General features: G+C 38.8%; 1 protein-coding gene across 19 annotated transcripts in view; it reads right to left on the bottom strand.

The window, feature by feature from the left end:
- Positions 1-26,374, bottom strand: part of HHLA2 (HHLA2 member of B7 family) — a 72,357-nt gene that overhangs the window by 8,217 nt on the left and 37,766 nt on the right. For 6 of the 19 annotated variants that reach the window (XM_074362976.1, XM_074362993.1, XM_074362968.1 and 3 more), the window contains 4 exons: positions 23,910-24,072; positions 10,334-10,423; positions 8,442-8,798; positions 6,972-7,238 (listed from right to left, as the gene is read on the bottom strand). In XM_074362976.1, coding sequence (XP_074219077.1) covers positions 6,972-7,238; positions 8,442-8,798; positions 10,334-10,423; positions 23,910-24,072 — 877 coding nt within the window. Of the gene's footprint in view, positions 1-6,971; positions 7,239-8,441; positions 8,799-10,333; positions 10,424-15,254; positions 15,290-16,859; positions 16,976-20,472; positions 20,562-23,909; positions 24,073-26,374 lie in introns of those variants that run through there. The other 13 variants (XM_074363008.1, XM_074363023.1, XM_074363029.1 and 10 more) reach the window with 7 other exon arrangements.

Here is a 26,374-nt window from a genome sequence, read left to right as displayed (position 1 = left end):
AACCTGCCAGGACTGCCCCAGCATGCCTTCCAGCCTGCACTAGGCTCTCGCTCCAACCCCACTCCCGCCAAAGCAGCAGCCCTTGTATGTCCCAGGAAAGGCCCTGGCCTATGCTGTGCTTCAACTCTAGGCCACCTCCCCAGCTCCAGCTAACCCCTACCAAGCTGATGGCCCTGGTGTGCCCCAGAAAAAGACCCTCTCTATGCTTGCTTCATATTCAGCTCTCCCACCAAAGCCATGGGCACACAGAGACTGCATGGGGACACTCCCCCACAAGGACATGCCTTCAAGACTGGGATAGGTAATTGTTTTGCCTAATTTCACAAACACAGAGTGTTGAACAAAATGAGAAGACAGAGAAATATGTTCCAAATGAAAGAACAACCCTAATGAAATGGAGATAAATAATTTACCTGATAAAGAGTTCAAAGCAATGATCATAAAAATGCTAAGTGAACTCAAGAAAAGAATAGAACACAGTAAGAACTTCAACAAAGAATTGGAAAATGTAAAAAAAGAACCAATAAGAGCTGAAGAATACAATAACTGAAATGAAAATTACTCTAGAGGGAATCAACAACAGATTAGGTAATACAGAAGAATGTACAAGTGACCTGGAAGCCAGAGTAGTAGTAATCACCTAATCAAAATAGCAAAAAGAAAAAAAAATTAAATGAGGATAGTTTAAGGGACTTCTGGGACAACAGCAAGCATGCTAGTATTTATATTATAGATGTCCCAGAAGTCAAAGAGAGAGAGGAAGGGGAAGAAAACATATTTGATGAAATAATGGCTGAAAAATTCCCTAACCTGAAAAAGGAAACAGAAATCCAGGTCTAGGAAGCTCAAAGGGTTCCCCCCAAAATGAACCCAAAGATATCCACAGCAACATATCATAATTAAAATGGCAAAAATTAAAGATAAAAAGAGAATTTCCAAGGCAGCAAGAGAAAAGCAAAGAGTCACAAACAAGGGGACCCCTATAAGACCATAAGCTGATTTTTCAGCAAAAATGTTGAAGGCTAGAAAGGACTGGTTGTATGAAAGCACTGATATAATGTAAAGTGCTTAAAAGAAGAAACATATAACCTAGGATACTCTTCCCAGCAAGGTTATCACTCAGAATTGAAGAAATAGAGTTTCTCAAACAAACAAAACCTACCAAGAGTTCATCACCAGTAAACTGGCCTTACAAGAAATGTTAAGAGTTCTTATTTAAGTGAAAAAAGAAGGCCATAATAAGAAAATACATGAAGGAAAAAAAATCTCACTGGTAAAGGCAAATGTAGAGTAAAGGAAATGGATCAACTACTTTAAAAAGTTAGTATAAAGGTTAAAAAAGTTGTAAAACCAACTATAAGTACAAGAATTAAGGGATACACATAGAGATGTAAAATATGACATAAAAACAAAACTTTTGCAGGGAGAGTAAACATGTAGAACTTTTAGAATATGTTTGACTTAAATGACTATCAGTTTAAAATAAAAAAAAAATATATATATATATTTTAATATGTACAAATCTTATAGTAACCACAAAAACCAACTACAAGAGATAAAACCAAGAGAAATGAATCCAACAATAACACTAATGAAAGTTATCAAACCATAAGGGAAGTGACTTAAGAACAGAGAACTACAAAAATAATCAGAAAACAAGTAACAAAACAGCAGTAAGTACATACCTATCAACAATCACTTAAAAGTAAATGGACTAAACACTTCAATCAAAAGATATAGGGTACGTGAATGGATAAAAAAATAAGAACTATTTATGCTGCCTATAAGAGATTCATTTCAAAGCTAAAGATACACACAGAGAATAAATGGATGGGAAAAGATTCTATACAAATGGAAACAAAAAGAAAGCTGGGGTAGCAATACTCACATCAAACAAAATAGACATTAAAATAAAGTCCACAACAAAAGACAAAAAGGAAATTATATAATGATAAAGGGTCAATCTATGAAGATTTAACATTTATAAACATATATGCACCTAACATAGGAGAAACCAAAATATATAAAGCAAATATTGCAGACATGCAAGGGAGAAATTGACAGTAATACAATAATTGTAGGGGACTTCAATATCCCACTTATATCAATGGATAGATCATCCAGACAGAAAATCAGTAAGGAAACAGTGGTCTTAAATGACACATTAGGCCAGATGGACTTAATAAATAACTAGAGACAATTTCATACAAAAAAAATCAGAATCTACATTCTTTTAAAGGCACATGGAGCATTCTCCAGGATGGATCTCATGCTAGGCTACAAAACAAGTCTCAATAAATTTAAGATTGAAATCATATCAAGCATCTTTTCTGACTACAACAGTATGAAACTATAAATCAATTACAGGAATAAAACTGGAAAGAACACAAACACATGGAGACTAAACAACAAGCTACTGAAAAACCAAAGGGTCAATGAAGAAATCAAAGAGGAAATTAAAAAATATCTTGAGACAAATGAAAATAGAAACACAATGTTCAGAACCTATGGGACACAGCACAAGCAGTTCTAAGAAGGAAGTTTATCATAATATAAATCTACTTCAAGAAACAAGAAAGATCTCAAATAATGTCATTTTCTACCTAAAGGATATAGAAAAAAGAACAAACAAAGCTCAAAGCCAGTAGAAGGAAATAATATTAAGGTCAGAGTAGAAATAAAGGATAAAGAGACCAAAGATTAGAAGTATCAATGAAACTAAGAGCTGTTTCTTTGAAAAGATAAACAAAATTGAAAAACATTTAGCCCAACTCATCAAGAAAAAGAGGTCCCAAATAAATAAAATTAGAAACCAAAGAGGAGAGGTTACAGCCAATATCCCAGAAACAATCATAGGAGAGACTATGAAAATTTATACATCAACAAATTGGACAACCTGGAAGAAATGGATAAATCCCTAGAAATTTACAATTTTCTAAGACTGATTCAGGGAGAAGTAGAAAATCTGAACAGACTGAATCATACAAGTGAAAATGAATCAGTAATCAAAAAACCTCAACAAAATTCCAGGACCAAATGGCTTTACAGAATAATTCTACCAAATATTTAAAGGATTAATGATTAACCCTCTCAAACTATTCCAAAAAACTGAAGAGGAGAGAATGCTTCCAGACACATTTTACAAGCCCAACGTTACCCTGATACAAAACCAAACAAAACACTACAAGAAAAGAAAATTACTGGTCAATATTGCGAGTGAACATAGCATCAAAAATCCTCAACAGAACATTAGCAAACCAAATTAATTCAACAATACATTAAAAGGTAAACAACATGGTCCTACTATATAGCACAGGAAACTATATTCAATACCTTATAATGGCCTATAGTGAAAAATAATATGAAAAGGAATATGTATGTGTATGTGTGCGTATGTGTATATATACTATACACACACACACACATATATATGAATCACTGTGCTGTACACCAGAAATCAACACAACATTGTAAAGCAACTATATTTCAATAAAAAAAAAAAGATTCACAAAAAACCCAATACATTAAAAGGATCATATGTCATGATCAAGTGCAATTTATCCCAGGGATGCAAGGATAGTTTAATATCCATAAATCAATCAATATAATATACCTAATAAAGTGAAAGATAAAAATCACATGATCCCAAAAGATGCAGAAAAAGCATTTGAAAAAAATCCAACATTCACTTATAATAAAAACTCTCCACATTCATTCATATAATAAAAAGAGAACATACATGCAAATAATAGAAGCCATATATGATAAAACCATGGATAAAATCATACCCAAGGGTGAAAAGTTAAAAGCTTTCCCTCCAAGATCAGGAACAAGAATGCCCACTCTTGCCACTTCTATTTAACATAGTATTAGAAGTCCTAGCTACAGCAATCAGATAAGAGAGAAAAACAAAAGGCAACCAAATTGGAAGGGAAGAAGTTAAGCTGTCACTATGTGCACATGACATGATATCATATATAGAAAACCCTAAAATCTCCACATACACCAAAAAAACTGTTAGAACTAATTTAAAAATTTAGTAAATTTGCTGGATACAAAATCAGTGTACAAAAATCAGTTGTGTTTCTGTACACTAATAATGAACTATCAGAAAGAGAAATTAGAACAATCTCATTTATAATCAAATTTTTAAAAATACCTAGGAATAAATCTAACCAAGTAAGTGAAAGATCTGTACTCTAAAAATAAGACACTGATAAAAGAAATTGAAAATAATACAAATAATGGGAAAATACCCTGTGTTCATGGACTGGAAAATTAACATTGTTAAAATGTCCATACTACTCAAAGCAATCTACAGATTTAATGCAACCCCTATCAAAATACCCATGGCATATTTCACAGAACAAGAACAAATAATTCTAAAATTGTATGGAAACACGAAAGACCCCAAATAGCCAAAACAATCTTGAGAGAGAACAAAACTGGAGTTACCATGCTCCCTGACTTCAAACTATACTACAAAGCTATAGTAATCAAAACAGTATGGTACCAGCACAAAATCAGACACATAGATCAATGGAACAGAATAGAGCACTCAGAAATAAATGCATACACATACGGTCAGTTAATCTCTGACAAAGGAGACAAAAATATACAATGGGGAAAGGGTAGTCTCTTCAATAAGTGGTGCTGGGAAAACTGAACAGCTACATATTAAAAAAAAAAACTAGAATAACTTCTTATACCGTATATAAATATAAACTCAAAATGGGTTAAAGATTTAAATTTAAGACCTGAAATCATAAAATTCATGGAGGTAAACATAGATAGCATGCTCTTTGATATCAGTCTTAATATTTTTTTTGGCTCAGTCTCCTCAGGCAAGGGCAACAGAAGCAAAAATAAACAAATGGGACCTAATCAAATTTTAAAGCTTTTACACAGGGAAGGAATCCACCAATAAAACTAAAAGGCAACATACTGAATGGGAGAAGCTATTTGCAAGTAATATACCTGATAAGGGTTTAATATCCAAAACATATAAAGAACTTACACAATTCAAAAAAAAAAAAAAAAAAGCCCCAAACAACCTGATTTAAAAATGGGCAGAAGACTTGAATAGACATTCTTCCAAAGAAGACATACAGATGGCCAACAGGCACATGAAAAGATGCTTCACATCACTAATCATCAGGGAAGTGCAAATTTAAAACACAATGAGATATCACTTCACGCCTGTCAGAAATACTGTTATCAAAAAGACAACACTTGTTGGTGGGCAACTGGAGAAAGGGGAACCCTTGTGCACTGTTAGTGGGAATGTGAATTGGTGCAGCCACTATGGAAAACATGATGGATGTTGCCCCCAAAATTAAAAACAGAACTACCATAATGATGCAGAAATTCCACTCCTGGGTGTTTATCTGAAGAAAACAAAAACACTAATTCAAAAAGATATATGTACCCCAATGTTCATAGCTCATAGCACCATTATTTACAATAGCCAAGATATGGAGGCAACCATATGTGTCCACTGACAGATGAATGGATAAATGTGAGTTACACATACACACAATGGAATATTACTCAGCTATAAAAAGGAATGAAATCTTGCTGTTGGTGACAACATGGATGGACTTGTAAGGGTATGATGATTAGTGAAATAAGTAGGCAGAGAAGGCAAATACTGTCTGGTTTCAGTTATACGTGGAATCTAAAAAACAAAAACAAATGTATATAATGAAACAGAAACAGGCTCACAAACACCGAGAACAAATCAGTGGTTACCAGATGGGAGAGGGATAGGAGAGGAGCGAAATGGGTAAAGGAGGTTAAGAGATACAAACTTTACCAGTTATAAAATAAATGAGTCACAGAGATGTAATGCATATCACAAGGAATATAGTCAACATTTCATAATAACTTTGTATGGTATGCAATCTATAACAGTATCTTACCACTGTGTTTTATACCTGAAACTAATTTAACATTGTAAGTCAACTATATTTCAATATTTTTTTATATGTATATTTTTATTGAAGTATAGTTGGTTTACAATGTTGTGTCAGTTTCTGGTGTACAGCATAATGCTTCAGTTATACATGAACATATATATTCATTTTCATATTCTTTTTCACCATAAGTTACTACAAGATACTGAATATAGTTTCCTGAGATATACAGTATGAACTTGTTGTTTACCTAATATTTCAGTAAATTTAAACATTAGAAAAAAAGAAACTCAAGGGAAGAGAAGGCCAGAAAGGATAGCTAATCTCCACTTTCCCCATATAATGATTCACAGAAAATTTTTGCTTTGCTTCTAATGAAATAAAAACCAATAATTTTCCTCAGAATTGGATAAATGGTGTCAAACCAATTTTTTCCCCCTTAAACTTTTCTTAAACAGTAGGTTATAGATATAGAGATAGGTCAAGGTTTGGGTTTATTCAAGTAAATGAGAGGAAGGAGTGTTAAAAACTGCCCATGCTATGATAGAGGTGTTTATAAAGATTAATGAGCTAATACTACTTAAGGAGACTGAACGTAAAGAGACTAAACAGAAGCAATACTAATTTTTGTTAGTTGAACAATTGTCAAGAATCAGAGGTTGTGACCTGCTAGTAGACAAGCATCCTTTCCTTCTCTGATCATCGAAAGTGCGATGCAGGTCGAAAATCCTGTGTAGAGGATGAGCCATAGAGAAATACAGTAATGTTCATGGATATATTTGCTACTTTCTATTTCATAAATGTTTTCCTTCAACTCATAAACACATTGCAAGAATTACTTCCACTTTATCAACGAGGAACCGATGTACAGAAGTAAAGATGATTGCTTGAGGTAATACAGCCAGTAATATCAGACCTGGGACTCCAGTCTCAGTCTCCTAACTGCAGCAAATGCACTTCCTTTCCTTTATGTTCCTTTCTTTCCCTGCAAATCAACCCCCATTCCCTCCTGACCTCTGCCGGCACATGGAACACAGAAAGCCCTCTGGAGCCTACCTTTCATTGTCCATCTCCCTGTCCATGTTTGCTTCAGTAGTGTATTTTCAATATCACACTGATAAGATGAATTTGACCCAGTAATCTTTACTCTACTGTTAATATGAAAAGGATCCAAAGACTCAATTTCTTCCTCACTGCCTTCGGAGATAGGTGCATTATCCACTTCCCATGTGATAATTGGATGGGGATAAACACTTAACACACTGCATATTAAGAAGCTGTTTGTGTTCTTCTTTTCATACTTCATCACAGGTGTGGCAAAAACTATGGGGGAGAAAGAAGGGCATATGAGGAACTGTCATTAGCTTCTTTTTAGGCCATCTGTGCAGAACACTTATTATTTTAGTATCCATGAAATGAAAAGCCAAGCTTTGTGAGCAAAACTTGGCAGATTCAGAAAGGAAAATCAAAACAAAAACTCTGTAGAACCTCAAAATATAGTGCGGTTCTCTACAAGGAAAAAAAGAGCACGCCTGGGTACACAGCAACTAGCAAGTTCAGTTCTCTAGAAAGAATTCTAGAGAAAAATCTAACAGCCTCACTGAGCAACCAAAATGCAGCGTTGAAGTCAATAAACTAGACCTCGTGCAGCACTCTGTACTCTTCACGTACTGACTCAGAGCCGTTTGGACTCTTTGTTTACACATAATTCTTAGATTTCTGAATCGAGGTCTAAAGCAGCTAAATGGAACAGAGGGAGAAGGAACAAATGCTGGATAAAACAATGCATTAGAAAATGCCCCTTCCCCTCAGTAAGTAAATGAACAGATAAATAAAGTTAATACAGACAGGAGGAAAGCATGTAATCGTAAAATTAATTCCACTTAGAAAATAGAAAAATGTCACTTAAATCAGTAATTCAATATTTTAAGTTTTTATACTGGCAGAAATTCTTTTTTTTAAGTTTCTCTTTTAAATTTTTTATTTTTATTTTTTAAGCTTTGTTTGTTTGTGGGAGAGGCAATTAGGTCTATTTATTTTTAAATTTTTTTTTAAATGGAAGTACTGGGGATTGAACCCAGGACTTTGTGCATGCTAAGCATGTACTCTACCACTGAGCAATACTCTCCCCCAACAGAAATTCTTGAGATTGGTAATATTAGGTGCTGGTAAGACTGAAGGGGAAAATTCTACACCACGGATAGAAGTAACATATTAAAATCTTATTACTGGTACTTTTATTTCATATCATTTCCCAGTCTTAAATATAAGGATGTTCATCACAACGTTCTTCTTTTTGTCATGGAAAATACTGCAAATACCTCAATACCTACCAGTGAAGGAATGGGAGTATCGATTACAGCGTGTCTATACTATGAGACACCGTGTTTTCAAATAATGAGGTAGACCGGTGCATATTGACTTGGAAGGAAGTCCAAAGCATATTAAATTAAAAAGAAGGCATTTCAGAAAACATGGAATGAAATGATATCGTCCTATTTAATGCAAACTTACATGCACACTTACCTCCCACTTTTAGTACAACTTTGTTTGTGATTTTTCCAGATGATGTTCCCACATAGCATATGTAAATTCCTTCATCCTGAAGGCTTAATCTTTGGAAAGATAGGGAGGCATTCCCTTTGTGAATTTCACCATGGAAGAGGGATGTCCTGTTTACGTATCTGAGATTTTGCTTTTCCAACTGGTCACTGTCTTTGTAGTATGAGTAAACATAGTTATCTTGATTCTTCCAGTGAATTACAACGTTGAGCCCACTCTCAAATAAGCAAGGGAGAATTACATCTTCATCAAGTCTTCCAATGACTATTTGTTCGCTTCTAGTACTGCTAGCATAACTGAAGGAAGCTAGAGAGAATGCATCTAAAAACAAGAGCAGTTACGAATAGAATTAGTGATGGGTGCTTATCAAGGGTTCTATCAGGATTACTTAGAACTATTCCAGGTCAGCAGCCTGACCATTAACAGATCACATCATCCATCAAGAACCCTTGCTGGTCTAATTACTAGAAACAAGCCATGAAGCTCTGTGTTTGAATTTTTGTAATTTTAATTGAATATCTGTTTGATTCAATGTAACTATGAGAATTGACAACAGACTAAAGCATAGAAACACTAGCTTGCTCTGTAGTTGATCAATGGTCTCATCTCTCCTCTGATCCTGGCCTGCTACAGTTGCTGGAAATTATGTATATTGTATAAATTAAAGATTCCTGTTGGCTTTTATTCCCTGAATACATTTACTTTTAACATCTACTGCAACAATAGCAAATTAGTTTATCCAGCTAGCAAGACCCAGCAGGCCCTAAAAGAATGAAACAAACTTCACTTGGTTGGTTTAGGAAATATTTGGAGCATGTAGAAGACAACGCTGCCTTGAGGAATGTGTTGGGCATGGGCAGACATTAGTCTCAAAAGGGAGTACATGGCCAGGAGGAGTCCAAGAGGGGAAATGAAGTAACTTACTTATTTTGGCTTTAAGACAGCTCTCATGATATCCTATGAGTCAATCAAAATATAGTTAAATATCCTGGATATAAATGTAGAGATCCAATCTACCTAATATATATTTATATATAAGTATATATTAAAAAGCAAACAGATTCATCACAATTAAGGTTTTTGTAAAGAAAATATACTTACCCATTTCATAATCATTGAAGGCAGTATCCAGCTTCTCTGACCAATTCACATTTTAAGTAGATCACGTGCCCTGTCTATGGATTCTATGATATTAGCATTGGAAATGACCTTATCTTAGGGACAGTGGAGTAAACTTCTTTGGACCTTGGCCAAAGCTACCCAAGATGGGAGAACTGGGTGCTTATATGGCCCCGTCACAAAATCTTTTTCCTCTGCCTCCTCCTCTGGGGCTCTTTCTACTCTGCCATGTCCCACGCCTCTCCCTCAGAGAGATTTGGTTTATTTCTGTACAAAGGGCTAGAGGAATATGGTATTATGCTGAGAGAAAGACATGGAAAGATGGGAAGGAAAAGGAGTGGTTTTGTTGACCTCTCCAGTTGCTCTACTAAACACTTCTAATATTTCATCAGATAATTAAAAATGCCTGTCATAGGACCTATAATGCCTTCTGTAAGTGTCAAGAAAGTACCAGGCTTACATTTAAAAAAAATTAACCAAACTTGCCTTTCTAGTGAGTTTATATCTGGTGGCAGATAACAGATGAGAAAGAGTCTTAATCAGAGTAGACAAAAGAAAACGTGATTTTCAATCTGCATGCAAACTTCCAGTCTGCTTACTGTTTCGAATTAATTGATCTCTCAGAAAAATTGATACAGCTATGACCACAAAGGAAACAGCCACTTTGTATTTTGTGTTCATGTTCCCAGCTAATGATACAGACAACTAACACTTGGGTGTGTCATAAAGGAACTTACCCTGAGATCCACATAGAGATGGTGTAAGAATGAAGAAGAAGGACACCACTGCCTGTGCCTTCATGTCTTGTGGAGGTCGTATTAGTTCTACTATCAAAGAGAAGCAAAATATGCAAGTTATAGATGTTAAGTGCAAGCAGGAATTGGAAAAGAAAGAATGAACACATCTGACTATAGGAGATTCATTAAATGAACTACAGTACATCCACACAAATAATTCTGCGACTATTAAAGATGACATTGTAAAAGACGGTTCAGTGGCATGGAAGAAAGTTCTGAATATAACAGGAGAAAAATCAGATTACAATGCAACTTTTAAACAACATAGTCCCTTTGTAAAAGCACACACATTTCTGCAAATAGGAGATTGACATGACATATCACAAAATGTACACTAGGATGTTAACTCTGAAGAGCAGGCCTCACATTTAAAGCAGTGCCTGCCGTATAGGTACTGAAAAATTATCGTTGCATAAAGATTTTGGAATATGTTTAATAGTGGTTCTCTGGATAATAGCTTTTGTCTGTTAATTTAAAGCTTTCCACAGTGGACATGTATTGCTTTTACAGGAACTATACAAAAACAAATTCAATTAAATATTAAATGCTAATGATGTTAACCATGGTGTTATTTATAATTACACATAAAAAACAAAACAAAACCTGAAAACATATTCCTAAATGTCCAATAATAGTACAAATCACAAGGCAGCCATTAAAATCATTTACATAGTGTTTCAAAAACTAAAAAAAGTAAGAAAATATATAGATGGTAAAATGCATACACACAATATAAACTCAAGTAAGTAAAATAGAACTATTTTCTCTGGAGATGGGATTATACATAATTTCTCTCTAAAAAAAGTAGCTTGAAAAAGAATAGTATATAATTATTTTTAAAAACTTCTACAAGAAAATTTTAAAGAAATCACTTGGGAATTCTATTACAAGTTTGTACCCTAAATTTGTTGTAGGATATAAGATTTAAGAATGATTAAAACTGTTCTAAAAAATAAAAATTGATTCCCTCATTATATTTTACCAAAATAAAACCTGATAGATCAATAATTTATAGTTTCATTGTTACATTTTAAATACTTGAAGAAAATAATGGAATAGACAGCCTTGGAAGACAGCCTTTTTAATATGATTATACTTTTCTATTACAGATATGTCTATATAAAAATTGGAAAAGCAACAAAAACATATTAAAAATCAAACAAATATGGAAAATATTTGCCATATGACAAACTGTCACTCTAATAGCTTCTAACTTTCTCAGAGCAACAGCTAAAATGTTTGGTAAGTGACCAAGATGGTGGCATAGGAGGACCCTGAGCTCACCTCCTCCCATGGGCACATCAAAGTGATATTTACAGAGCAACTATTGATGATAGAGACTTGCAGACTAGCAGAGAAGATCTACAACTGAAGATATAAAGAAGAAAGCACAAAGAGGTGGGTAGGACGGTCATGACCCACACCCCCAGATGGGCAACCCACAAATAGGATGATTACAACTGCACAGGTTCTCCCCAGGGAGTGAGGGGTCTGAGCCCCACATCAGCCTCCCCAGCCAAGGGCTCTGCACTGAGAAGACGAGCCCCCAAAACATTTGGCTCTGAAGGCCAGCAGGGCTTACACTGGAGAGAGCCAGAGGGCTGTTGGAAGTAGGCTCCATTCTAAAAGGGCACAAAATCTCACACACGCTGGGACCCAGGGCAGAAGCAGTAGTTTGAGAGGAGCTTGGGCCAGACCTACCTGCTGATCTTGAGGAGCTTCCTGCAGAGGCAGGAGGCAACTAGAGATCATACCCTGGGGACACAGATGCTGGTGGCAGCAATTTCTGGAAGCTTATTCTACTGTGAGGACACTGGTGCAGGCAAAGGCCATTTTGGAATCAGCACCGGGACCTGCCCCCATCCAGCAGCCTGTCAGCACCAGTACTGGGACACCTCAACTCCACCTACCAGCAGGCCTTCTGCCTTAAGACCTCCTGAGGCCCTAGCTGCCCCAGGACACGGTCCTGTCCAACACAGAATGCAGAACGTATCCCCACCCAGCAGTACACTAACACTAGCCCTGGGACCCCTGGGTCCCCAAAACCAGCCATTGGGAACTGGCCTTACCCACCAGCGGGCCAATGTCAGCACCAGGACACCTGGGCCCTATAGTCAGAGACCCTGGGACCTGACTTGGCTCACCAGTAAATCAACATTAGCCCTGGCATCCCCTAGGCCCTGACCCCACTGACCAGCAGGTGGACACCAGTGACAGGACCACTGCAGCCCCATAGCCTGCCATGTTAGAATTCAGTCCACAAACCAGCAGGACAGCATCGGGTCTGGAACCCCTTGGGCCCCCTAGCCAGAGACCCCAGGACCTGGCTCTACCCACCAGCAGACCAGCACTAACCCAAGATACCCTGGGCCCAGGCCCTACCCACTGACAGGAAGATACCTGCTCTGAATCCCCTAGTACCCCAGTCATGCCCAGCAGCAGGCAGACATCAGCTGTAAGACACCATAGACCGCCCCAGCCAATTGCCCCAGGGTCCAGCTGCACTCAGCAGCATGCCAGCACTAGCTTTAGGACACCACAGAACCCATATCCAGCACTGTCAGGAACAATTTGAAGAATAGAAGCTATATGATCATCTCAACAGATGCAAAAAAAGCTTTTGACAAAATTCAACATCCATTTATGATAGAAACTCTCCAGAAAGTGGGCAAAGAGGAAATATACCTCAACATAACAAAGGCCATACATGACAAGCACACAGCTAACAACACACTCAACAGTGCAAAGCTGAAAGCACTTCCTCCAAGATCAGGAAGAAGACAAGGATGCCCACTTTTGCCGCTTTTATTTAACCAAGTACTGGCAGTCCTCGCCACGGCAGTCAGACAAGGAAAAAAGGAGTCCAAACTGGGAAGGAAGAAGTAAAACTCACTGCTGCTGATCTGATACTATACATAGAAACCCTAAAGATGCAGCCAAAAACTATGAGAGCTCATCAATCAATTCAGTAAAGTTGCAGGATACAAAATTAATATATAGAAATCTGTTTCATTTCTATATACTAAAAAGGAACTATTAAAAAGAGAAGTTAAGGAAACAATCTCATTTAAAATGGCATCCAAAGTAATAAAATGCCTAGGAATAAACCTACCTAATGAGGTAAAAGACCTGTACTTAGAAAGCTAGAAGACACTAATTAAAGAAATTGAAGATGACATAAACAGATGGAAAAAATACACCATGTTCATGTACTGGAAGAAATAACATTGTTAAAATGACCATACTACTCAAGGCGATCCACAGATTCAATGCAACCTCTATCAATATACCAAGGGTAATTTTCACAGGACTAGAACACATAATTTTCAAATTTGTATGGAAACACAAATACCCAAAACACTCTTGAGAAAGAAGAACAGAGCTGGAGGAACAAGTCCCTCACTTCAGACTATACTACAAGCTACAGTAATCAAAACACTATGGTACTGGCACAAAAACATACACATAGATCAATGGAACAGAATAGAGAGCCCAGAAATAAACCCATGCATTTATGGTCAATTAATCTATGACAAAGGAGGCAAGAAAATTCAATGAAGAAAAGTCTCTTTAAGTGGTGATGGGAAAATTGAATAGCTACATGTAAAAGAACAAAATTAGTAATATGCAAAATAAATTAAAAACAGATTAAAAATCTGAATGTAAGACCAGAAAGCATAAAACTCTTTGATGAAAACATAGGCAGAACACTCTTTGACATAAATCACAGCAACATTTAAAAAAAATTGTCCCCAAAGCAAAGGAAACAATTGCAAAAATAAATGGGACCTAATTCAATTTGAAAGCTTTTGCACAGCCAAGGAAATCATCAACAAAACAAAAAGACAACCTACTGAATGGGAGAAGATATTTGCAAATGATATGACCAATAAGGGGTTAATATCCAAAATAGATAAACAGCTCATACAACTCAATATCAAAAACAAACAAACAAACAACTTGATTAAAAAATGGGCAGAAGATCTGAATAGACATTTTTCCAGTGAAGAAATACAGATGGCCTACAGGCATATGAAAAGATGCTCAACATCACTAATCAGCAGGGAAATGCAAATCAAATCTCACCACAGTGAGATACACCTCACACCTATCGGAATGGCTATCATCAAAAAACACAAATAACAAATGTAGATGAGGATGCAGAGAAAAGGGAACTCTCATACACCCTTATTGGAACTGTAAATTGCTGCAGCCACCATGGAAAACAGTATGAAGGTTTCTTGTTTTTAAAAAAAAAAAAAAAAACCAACCTAAAAATAGAACTACCATATGACCCAGCAATTCCACTTTTGGGTATATATTTGAAAAAATCTGAAAACATTGATTTGAAAAGATATATGCACCCCAATATTCATAGCAGCATTATTTACAATTGTCAAGACATGGGAGCAACCTAAATGTCCATCAACAGATGAATGGATAAAGAAGATACACACACACACACACATATACACACGATGGAATACTACTCAGCCATCAAAAAGAATGTAATTTTGCCATTTGCAACTACATAATTACACTTGGAGGGTATTATGCTGAATGAAATAAGCCAGATAGAAATAGACAAATAGTACATGATATCACCTATATGTGGAATCTTAAAAATGAAACAAACTAGTGAATATAACAAAAAATATGTTGTACACCTGAAACTTATATAATATTGTATATCAACTATACCTCAATTAAAAAATAATTTTAAAAAGGATAACAAATAACAAGTGTCGGCCAAGATGTGGAGAAAAGGGAACCTTTGTGCACTGTTGGTGAGAATGTAATTTAGTGCAGCCAAAATGGAAAGAAGTATGAAGAGTCCTCAAAAAATTAAAAATATTACTACCACGTGATCCAGCAATTCCACTCCTGGGTATTTATCTGAAGAAAATGAAAACACCAGTTAGAAAAGATATATGGACCCCCTATGTTCTTTGCATCATTACTTATAATAGCCAAGATACACAAGTAGCCTAAGTGTCCATCTATAGACAAATGGATAAAAAAATCTGTCATATAGGTATAGTGTAATATTAACCACAAAAAAAGAATGAAATCTTGCCATTTGTGGCAGCAAGGATGTACTAGAGACTATTAAGCTAATTGAAATAAGTCTGACTTAGAAATACAAATACTGTTTGATTTCCCTATATGTGAAATCTAAAAAATAAAACAAATGAATATAAAAAAACAGAAAGTGTTACAGATACAGAGAACAAACAGGTAGTTGCGACAGGGAGGGGTCTAGGGTAGGGAGGAAAGACATTGGTGAAGGAGATTAAAAGATGCAATCTTTCAATTGCAAAATAAATGAGTCATGGATGTGAAATGTACAGTATGGTAGAATATAGTAAATAATTGTGTAATATCTTTGTATGGTGACAGATTGTAACTAGATTTTCTCATGGTGATCATTTTGAAACATATAGAAATACTAAATCACTATGTTGGGTAATAGGAAGTAACAGTGTTAAAAAAATAACAACATAAAATAAAATGTTTGGCAAAGTAAAAACTTGTAAAATCGTAGTAGTTGTGAAAATAAGACCTTTATATTTCTTCCTGTAGATGTATTTGCATGTGTAACACCTGAAAAGATACATATCACAATGCTTTATCTCCAAATAGTAAGATTAAAAGTAATCATTAAATTCATTTTATACTATGAACATATGTAGATATGTAACAGTGCATTTTACATTTATAGGCTATTAAAAAACAATTTAAAATTTAATCAGTCTATCTCAAGCCAAAGTTAACTCCACCATATTTGATGCAACTCTGGGGCATTCCATTTCCACTGTCGTACTACAGGTTCAACGTCTCATTCTCCAGGATGACTGCATTATTTGCTAGCTTTTCTTGAAGCTTCCTACATCTCTTTTTCCCACCTCCTTTCATATGTTCTTGATTCATTAATTAGTTAAAATTAACTATGAATTTTCCCTCATCCCTCTAACACCAATTTAACCTACCCATTGACAGCTGTCCACGCTTTCTGCCTCCCCTTCTCCTCTTATCCAAACCCAAACCCTTCACTTTTGCTCTACATCTCATATCTTTTTTGCATTCAAGAAATCTGTCCTTGCAATCACTATCCCCTCTCTAGTGTATCATCAGGTTCATTTTTTCTAGATCAATCCTATGAGCAAAAATGCTCCAATTTGTCCCGCCTTAAGAACATGAAAAAAAATAATATTCTCCTCTGACTTTTGATTAACATGTACCTATTTCTCAGCTCTATTAGTTTTGCGAAATACTTGTCTAAATAGCCCTGCCATTTCCCCCTTACAATTTCCCCTCAATCCACTCCAGGCCCCTGTCTGCATGACATATCATAAACTGCCCTTTGTCAGTGTCACCAAGAAGTGCTAGGTTGCCAAAAACATGGATACAATTTGTCCTCATCTTACTCAGTCTCACAGCAGCCTTCAACATAATTGTCTGTTACCTTTTTTATGGAGAGCTCTTCTCTTTGTTTCTGGGCCACCACATTCTCTTAATTTTTCTTTCCTCACTGCTGCTCCTCCTTAGTCCTTTACTGGGCCTCCTTCTTTGCTTGCCCTACTTACGTGAAAATATGGAAGATTTTCAGGACTTATACCTTCTCTATGCTCTATTCCTAGGTAAGTCCCTCTCTTCCATGGCTCTGATTGCCATCTGTACACCAAGGATTCTCAAATTTATCTGCTGAGTCAAGGTCATATATTCAATTACCCATTTGATTGTTCACTTAGATGCCTGATAGGCATCACAGGATTAACATGAGCCCTTGATCCGTACCTCATTCCCTTTACCATTGTTCTCTGCTCCACCTTGAACAAGACAACAAGAATTACCCTATTTATCCTCCAGTCTTTTATCTCAATAATTGATACCAAATCTTCCATGCTGTTTAGTCCAGAAACATAGAATTCAACCTTGATTCTTCCTTTTCCTCATGTCCCATATCCAATCCATTTACCAGTCTTTTGTTAATGGATTAAATAAAACTCCATTATTTGTGCACTTCTCTCCAACTCTGCCATTACCATTCTACTGCAAAGCCACTGTCATCTCTTACCTGGATTTCTAAAAAAGAGATCTGGGTAGTTACCACTGCTCTACTCTTGCCCCTACAGCTGCCACTGTCAACACAGCACTGAGAGTCATTTTTAAAATATAAGTAACTCTACAACATCCTCCTAATTAAATCCCTTCAGTGACTTCCCACCACACTCAGATCAAATTCGTAAGGTACCAAGCCTTGCATACTCTGGCTCCTGGGCCTGTCCGCCCCTCCAGCCTCTCCCATAACAACCCACAACATATATTCCAAAACACTCGTGAACACAAAGTGCTCCAATTCGAGGGTCAGCATGAGCTGAAAATTAGGCCCTTGAGAACTAGTTAATTCATGTCTTTGGGATAAAATGACAAATTACAGTAACCCATTTATCATCTAAGATAAAGTACTATGAATTAAAAAAACATACTCAACCTCTTCTACACAAATGCTTGATTTAGCGCTTTTGAAATAATTTCAGCATTCAGCTAAGTGAGGCAGTTAATGAGTATTTGGCCCTATTTTTATGCCTAAGTTTTATTTTTAGACATTTATTTTCTTCCCCCAAAGCAGCAGAAATCTTCCACCTCGGATTCGACTGTAGCTGCCCAACGTGCAATCAGCGCCCTTACAAATGGGCTCAAATACCAGAAGCGTCTTGTTCTGGCATATTCTGGCTGACTTCCAGATGCGAGGGAGAAAGGCAAAGGGAAGCGGCCTCTGTAGTGAAACTTAGCGAAAAGTCCAGGTGCTGAGACTAATCAGACAGAAGAAAAAATTGAGGCCATTCTACAAGCATAAAATAAAGAGACAGAGCAGCTCCCTCTGCACTCAGCAGCTGCAGACCACACTGACCGTAGCCATCAGCACTGACTGTGGCAATGACAAACTTCACTTGTGTTCAGGTCAGATTCTCTAGGCTGCATGTCAGGAACACTCAAGACTAGTCCTGGCCTCAGAACTCTGGCCTAGACACGACCAGATGCACACAGGAAGTCAAGTCTCTTGTTCAGTAAACAGGACTGTTGCACATCGCTTGCATCATGCCGGCTCACGTTATGAATTCCTTCAGGAAAAGCAGCTTCCAGGGTGCTCCATTCTCTTCTGCATTGTTTTTAAATTCAGTGCCTCTCCATAGTGCTCAGGGCACTGAGCCAGTTCGTGAAAGAAGTTATAACAAAAGGAAAATTCTTTGTAGCATCCTAGGGATTTCTCCTTAGCATCCACTTAGATTTTAATAGGATTGACTTTGTTTAAATAGAAAAAAGAACAAAAAACCAGTTTTTAGGATTACCCGCCCTTTACTCAAAAAATAACACCCCTGATGTTTTACAGTGAAAATCCTCCAGCTGAGAACTCATATATTGGGCTGAAATTTTGAATCTCTAGAGGTACTGTCTTGGCTTCAGGCTCAGTTTTTCTGGGGGGATTGGGGTCGGGAGAGTAGTTCTTGGTATGTCTGTTTGGAAATCAGGTTAAAAGTATGTGCTAACACACTTTTGGGGAGGTATAGCGGTGCAGCGGCAGGGCAGCAAGAGTGAAGGAAAAGGGGAAGTGAAACAAAGGAGAGAAAGCAGACAGTAGGTGGTGGCCGCCCTGCTGGCCACAGCTTTAGAACAGGAAACAGAGCACTGACGCAGTCACAAGGGATGATCTCCGGGCATCCTCTACAGAACCACAGCACCTCGGAACAATCCACTAGAGGAACAGAGCAAAAGGAATCTGTCTATCAATTTCCTCCACTGGTCAAAGTTTTCCCCATGGGGCTTTAAATCCCATGCTTGTCCTAGTTCTGCACCTGGCCACATGGGGAAGCCACTCAGGAAGCCAGATGCCATGCCTCACAGTGTGACACTGAATCTGAAATACAGGGACAAGGGAAACGACAGCCTCTGGGAGTCTGCAGCCGCTGTGGTGGGTGATGGAGGGCATACTGCTGTTGGCCTCCCCAGAGGAGGCAGGGTCAGCTGCTGACATTTGGAAATGAGGCAGTGGCATTGGGGAAGGGGCTTTCTTCATCCAACCAGTTGAAGGCCCAGGAAACAGGTGAGGCCAAGACAATCTAGGGAGGCTCATAAATTGGGCCCAGTAAAAGCTATTTAAAAAATGCCACACATTGATATTTCCTATGCTAGCAGACCATTAATCGCTTGCTCAGATCCCCTGTGATCACTTTTATCCATTCAGTTTTCACACGTGCATTGCTCAGTTACTGCTACCTGCTCACATAACTGCAGCCTTCTTCGGAGGCTTGCCCTTAGGTGATAGAAGCTGTGGTTCTTGGAGTTACACTCCTTTCCTACTCTGCACCCCAGTGGTGGCTTCAAGGCAAGAGACAGTCTGTGGTCCAGAGCCCCACCGTGGGAATGAGGCTGAGACTTCATCATCTGAAGCTTCTATCTCTGCCCCATCCTGCTTCCCACACTTCCTTATGAGTTTCTTTGGGAAACATTCCCTCATTACTTGTCTACAAACCTCCACCTCTAAAGGGTTGGTCTCTGAGAAGCAGGACTGAGACAAAGCACATGTAAAGGAAATCACATTGTGGGTCCACAGACATCTGGTAGATTCCTGCTCCATGGCCCCTCAGGCGCCCAGCTGCTGCCCTTTGAAGATAACAAAGAGCATTCCTTTCCTAATACAGGCCTGCCTCAGGGAGATAATGATTATCCATACCATGCCGGCAAGCATGACCACCAGGGCTGGCCACAACCCCTACAAAAATCACAACCCCTTACCAAAATCCCTAGCCCTGTCCTTTCACAACCCGCTTTGTGCTCGAGGTCATGTAAGCACAGGAGTTCAAGGTTACCCTCCCTTAGAAAAGACCTCAGCAGCCAACCCTCGGTGCTCACACAGGCACTTCTCATCTGTGTGGCCTGCTCTTGTCTATGACAGCGTACTGAATAAACTCCTTTTCCATTTTCATCCTTTGTCTTTGGTAAATTCCTTTATCACCTGCACACCGGCTCACCGAATCCCACAACACACATTACAGAGAAGAGGCCAGGGCACTTACTAGTCTTCAGGACCATTTTCCAGTTCAGAAGTCTATCATGAAATGTTTCTTCTTGCCAAAGGGTAGGCTATATAATCCTTAGTAACGCTCTATACAAGAAAGAACATAGTTAGTCAGAGTGGAGGCTTTTTTTTTTTTTTCCCTTTAGCAAGAAGGCTGCAAAGCCAAGACAATAGACAAAAGGTAATGCCAGGGTGTTAAGGCAGACAGCAGGTGTTTTGTCTACCATATAAAGGTAATAAGTAAGTGAACAAGACTCCGTAAGTGAAGTGAGTTTTGAACATGTGCAGATGTGGAGCCAAGGACTTCTTGGAAAGAGTCACCTCTCCCTCCTTAACACTCACTGATAGATGCCCATGGCACATCAAATGCCTCTGGAAAGCCAGCCAGCTGTGTCTGTCTACTTTACTCCCAAGAGTTCAGAATGTGTGTTGTCATCATCAAATAACTAAATATCACATTAACTGATGAAGTGGGAGGACAGGACAAACTTGCTGTTTCTCCAACAATTAAGTTTAATAAGATGAATGATTTGGAAAGGCTAAATAAAAGCACGAGAAAGGAGGGAAGAAAATTCTGCTATTGGATGCGGTGTGGGAGAGACAATAGTGAAAGACAAAGCAATTAGTAAAGCACTAGAAGGAGCTGGACTCTTTCTAACAATCTGCAGAGCTTTCCGGCCACTTTCAAGAAACAAAGACTAGAAATACTGGATGGTGAGTCATTGATTCAGTCTGTGTAAGAAAGATAATATAGAAAATAAAACAGTGGCCTCATACTCAGGACAAGGCCTTAATGCCCTCCACTCAGAAAACTAGGAAATGGATGGACATCTGTGTATTTTATGTTTAAAAGCATTTAAAATTAATGATTGGAATATTTCTCTTTTTCTTTTAAACCAGACCAACTACTGGGGTTGAGTGTGTCAGATGTAAGGATTCAACTAAAATAAGGAAAGCTCTGAAATGATACTGTGAATTCTCACCACAGTTAACGTGAAACAATGTTTCTGTGACACAGAGGAGGAGCAGCAGTACCTGGAGGCCAAAGAATCTGGGCCAGGAGGCTTCCTTCCTAATGTTGGTTTAGGCTTATCACCTAATTCTGATATCAGAATCCCATCGTGTGATGGTCACGGTTATTACATTTAATTACTGTGCTGAATGGGAGGTGATATATTTGGTATTCCTCAGAATGAGATTAACCATTCCACTCAATCCCCGTGTCACCCTTTCAAGCGCAGAAGTGAAGAGCTCCTCTCTATCTATGTAGCAAGGTGTTAGGGTTGCACGACTTGTAATGAAATATCAGAATCAAAGATTTAGTGTGAAGAAAGGGCAAACTCAATCTCGGCAAGACTTACTCCTAGCTGCTGTGCTACCACAGTTGTTGCCCCGAACCGCAGTCCCACCCCTCCCTGCGCGCAGACTTACAGAAAACCACAACCACCCTCCAGCTGTCTTCACAGCACAGGAACAAGAATCTAACTACAGGAAAGGTGGTGCAAGCTGGCTCAGCTTCAAGAGTGGGACAAAGGTCCTCTTGCAGCTCATACCATCTCACTGTAGTAGTGAGATCTCCACCTGTCTGTGCCATGCCAGTTCAGCCTGCTTCCCATCCAGATGCCAGAGGACCATAGAAGGGCAAACAAAGAAGTAACACTCCAGTTCCGGGAGGAACCCTGCCTATTCCCAGAAAACCAATGCACAGGCCTCCCCCTCATTAGCCTTGCCCTTAAAATCTTGCCTTAATTGCCCTCTGGGGGAGAAGTTGATTTGTGAACTAAGTTCCCACCTCTCCATTCTCTGGCCATTGATTAAGCTTAAGCTGCTTCAATCTTAGCTTCAGTTTCGGTTTTTGGCTGCTTGAACCTGAAAGGAAAAAGAACCCTCTCCACTGAGGCAGGGGGCCTCAGCCAGGCTAGGGCCTATGTGAGGATAACAATTAGCAGGTTTAATAAGTGATGATTTATAACGAATTGCCTTCTGGCAAGTCCTTGTGCCTAGGTACACCTGAATTAGTGGCTTTTCGCCCTTAGAATTTAAAGCTGTAGCTGACCTGTCCAGCTGGTGCAGAAGACAAGAAAGACTGCTGGCCTAGTTCTGCATGTACAGCTCAGTGGGTCATCTCCAAAGTACGGTGGTTATCAGGTTGGCTCTGTACCAGTAAGCTTTCTGTGCAGCTCAGAGTCAATCCTGCCAAATAACTTTTGTTTGTAAAGCTCTATTGCTTCAGCCCTATCTTCTATTCACAATCCATTTCTAAATTCAGGTCAGAAGATGTAAAAGTTCTGAGAAACAAGAGAGAGTGAAATACCTCAAATTTATCCTGACCTTCTAGGAAACAGGACTAAATCTTTGTATGGTATCCCCGTCATCCAGCAAGCTTACCATTTTTTCTGCCATTAAAAACATAGAATTTGAACACCTCCTATGGATCACAGGACTGTAGGTCAGACAATCCCTCATCTCAGAAAGCTCAGTCTGGTACCAAAAGATAGATCGATTAGATGAACAAATAAATCAGAATACAGAGATACAGGCAGCAACAAGGACTCCCATGGAAGGAGAGGAAACATACTGGCGCTTAAGTGGGGACTGAGCATTGAGGAAAGCTTCCTGAAGCACCAGTTTTGAAAGACAAGGAGAAACTGGCATAAAAACTGGCCTGTAAGGAAGAGTAGAGGTAAGTGGGAGAGGGAAGAAATTCTAGGCATGCAAGAGAACACAGATGCAGCTGCAAGAGAGAACGTAAAAACCAAGCAGGCCACGCGGAAGAGAAAGTGCTGGGAAGGTGTGCAAGGGCTCAGTCACGACCATCCTTGTGAGCCACCCTAAGGAAATGCAAAGCTAATGCTGAAGTCAGATCTGTGTTTCAGAAGATGAATAAAAGGAGCCAGCTTGTAAGTATCAAGTAAGTAGATGTGACCGAAAAAACCTGAAAATCCAGGGTGACAAAGTGAAATGGATAAAGTGAAAAGGCCACTGTGACAGCCACTGGTACCATTCCCTTCTTTCTTGCTGACCAAACTCCTCCTCTGGCCAGCCCTGTGCAGGATACAACCACCTCTACTTAAAAGGAGAACCAAGAAAGGGTCCAGAAAAGGTAAATGAGATGACAACGACTGGTTCAGTGTGGGAGTAAGTCTTCTACGTTTGGGACAGGAGGAGCTGGGGTGGTGACCATTGTGAAGAGCTGGGCCTGGGTCGGGGGTGGAAGCCAGTCAGAACTTCCCAACTTTCCTGCAAATTGAGAGTTGAGCAGCGAACCGTATTTACCCCACAATGGAGTGTTGAACCCCAATTATATGTCTGCAAGTCCACATTTTCCTTCTAACTCTGAGACTAAAGGAAGTAGGAAAGTGTGGCCAGCCTCTTGCACTGCTTTGTATCCAAAATTAACTAGTAAAATCAAACTGAAAAAAACAAACAACAAACATTTTGATACTGTTTTGCCCCACGGGACATGAAGAGAGGTCTGCTGGGAGGACTCGTGCGGAGCCCTCACGGCGGGGACAGATGCAAGTGCAGAGCGTGATGGCAAGCCCTTTCCCTCTGCTTTCGGAGCCTTGATTTGGTGCCCGGAGCTACAGCAGCCATCCTACAGAGAAAACACGTATGAGGATTAAAAAGTCAACAAAACAAGAATGATAGAGCAGAAAGATGGAAAGAATCTGGGTTTGTAATAATAATTTTGAATCCTTGTACCCCCCCTTTTCTGTATTTTCTACCTTTAGACTTCCTGTGAATTAAATTTAAACTGCTATCAGTTGGGTCTTCAAATGTCTCCAAACATTCCAAAGTGACACAAAATAAAAATAATTCTTTTACCTGATGAAGTAAGCAGTAGGTTCCATTTTTGTCTACATAAATAAATCAATGAAAGAAAGACTCTCTCCTCCCACTACCACAAAACATTGAAAGAAGTTTGATCATCTTTTAACAGAGTAAACGCGGAGACATTCATTTGCTTGCTAGTGGTAGCAAAACCTTTTTTAATCCTGAAGCTAAAACAAACACTAGTTATGAGCCATTGACAGCTTGTAGAAAGTTTAATATGCCTATGTTTTTTACAGGAAGAGATTTCTAACAGCAGACTCACATTAACCTTAAACTTCCTGTTTCTTTTTAGTGTTGACATTAAAAGAAAAATACCGATTCTTAGCCAAAACTTTATCTTGCAGGTAACAAAAGTTTTCTGTTATGTAACTAGGAAAGGGTTTGGCTAAGTATTTTACCCTCTAGGGTTCCTGTTTCCCCTTATTTCTTTCAAAGAAAAAATAGAGAAAATACTTGTTTTCAAGGATCCTTTAAAAAATAAGATTTTAAAGCAATAAAGTAACTTCACAGTACACCACTAGGACTTGAATATTTGTAGAAAGAATAAGTTTGACATGCCATGACATAATTACGTATATTTCAATGTTGCAAGTTTGGTGTTGAATTTGTAAAGTTAAGACTAAAGAAGGGACAATATGAAAGCTTTAAGTTGGTCTTTTGACCTTTCAACTGCAGAGTACATGTGTTTGACTCATTTGGGCACATGATTATATTGGTCCACTCTACAGACAAAGCCGACCAGACGATGCAATGACTGAGGCAGATCTGAATACTGAATGATGCCTGTGGCAATTCCTAATAGAAGAATTGCAATAAAAGCTCCTAGATTTCCAAGAAAGGCTCCTCCATTTAGCAAAGGATATTTCTCTGAGAAATTGTATCTAGGGGGATCAGACAGAGCAGAGTTTATGAAGAAGATACTTGAGTTTTAGATTCTAAGATCAGAGATCCAGAATCTACAACAAAGTGAAAACAGAGTGTGCCACCCAGCATTCCATCAAGCTCCAAAAGAACAAACAAACTGTACAAGCAGATTGCTTACATGCCCACAGAGCCTACCACACTGCTGTTTCATCCTCAACCAGAGCTCATGGCCTCGTGCAGGTTCCTTTAACAAGCTGCTGAGTACCAAGGACGGTTTTGCAGGATAAAAGCTGCCATGACCTGCAAGTAGACCCTGTAGGACTAGAGCCCCAGATGGGTAAACCTGAAGGACCATGGAGAAGGGGAACCTCTGGTTCGGAAGGATATTGAGTAGCATGTAAAGTAGTTTTGGCCGAATGAAGATGAGGCCTTGAGTCAGGCTCTGTACCACTTTTTGGACCTATTGGTCAAGGCTAGAAGAAGGCTGATCAGAAGACTGAGGAAAGGGATGTGGGTGCAGAATATTCAGAATGGATCCAGAGCATAAGACTTCAGGAGCCCATTGAGCAAGCATGAAAAGGAGGCTGAGCTGAGCTGACCCGACTCCATCGTTGCCCGTTCACATGATTGAGAGCCTCTTCCGTGGTGAAGCCCTTCTGGCGAGTATTCACACGGAACCTGAGTGAGGCGGCCACGGCAGTAGGGAGAGAGCCTTTTTCCCTTCATCCCTTTTCCGCATCAAAGCAGACCAGGCTGTGCCGCAGCTGAGTGCTCAGTTTAGGGATCAACTCCCATCTCTGATGTGGCATCATACCCAGCAAAGACAAGTCAGCTTCTTGTTGGATTCTATTTAATTACTTTCATTAGAAAAGGGGACAGCATTTCCACTGTCTCCAGGCCATGCCTGTCAAAACTGCCAACTGCAGACTTACTGAACACTCCATATTATCCATCCAAATTGGCTGTGGAGAATTCTTTGACCAAAAACAAAGAGAGAAGGTTGGGGACTAATTCAAATGTAATTCACTCTTTTATGTTCCCTATCAATGAAGCAGCTACCTTCTAATGTGGCGAGATGGCCTCTAAGAACTTAGCCCTGCAATCCTACAGGGCATCTTCTTCCACCTGCTACTCGGCAGAGTAAGAGTTAGGCTCCGAGCCTGAGTTCTAACCCTGGGCACTGTCCTCCTGCAGTTAGA

The sequence above is a fragment of the Camelus bactrianus genome, chromosome 1 (genome assembly GCF_048773025.1).
Source record: "Camelus bactrianus isolate YW-2024 breed Bactrian camel chromosome 1, ASM4877302v1, whole genome shotgun sequence".
NCBI lineage: Eukaryota > Metazoa > Chordata > Mammalia > Artiodactyla > Camelidae > Camelus > Camelus bactrianus.
The sequence above is the reverse complement of the archived record's forward strand: the minus strand, read 5'-3'. Positions and strand labels throughout refer to the sequence as shown.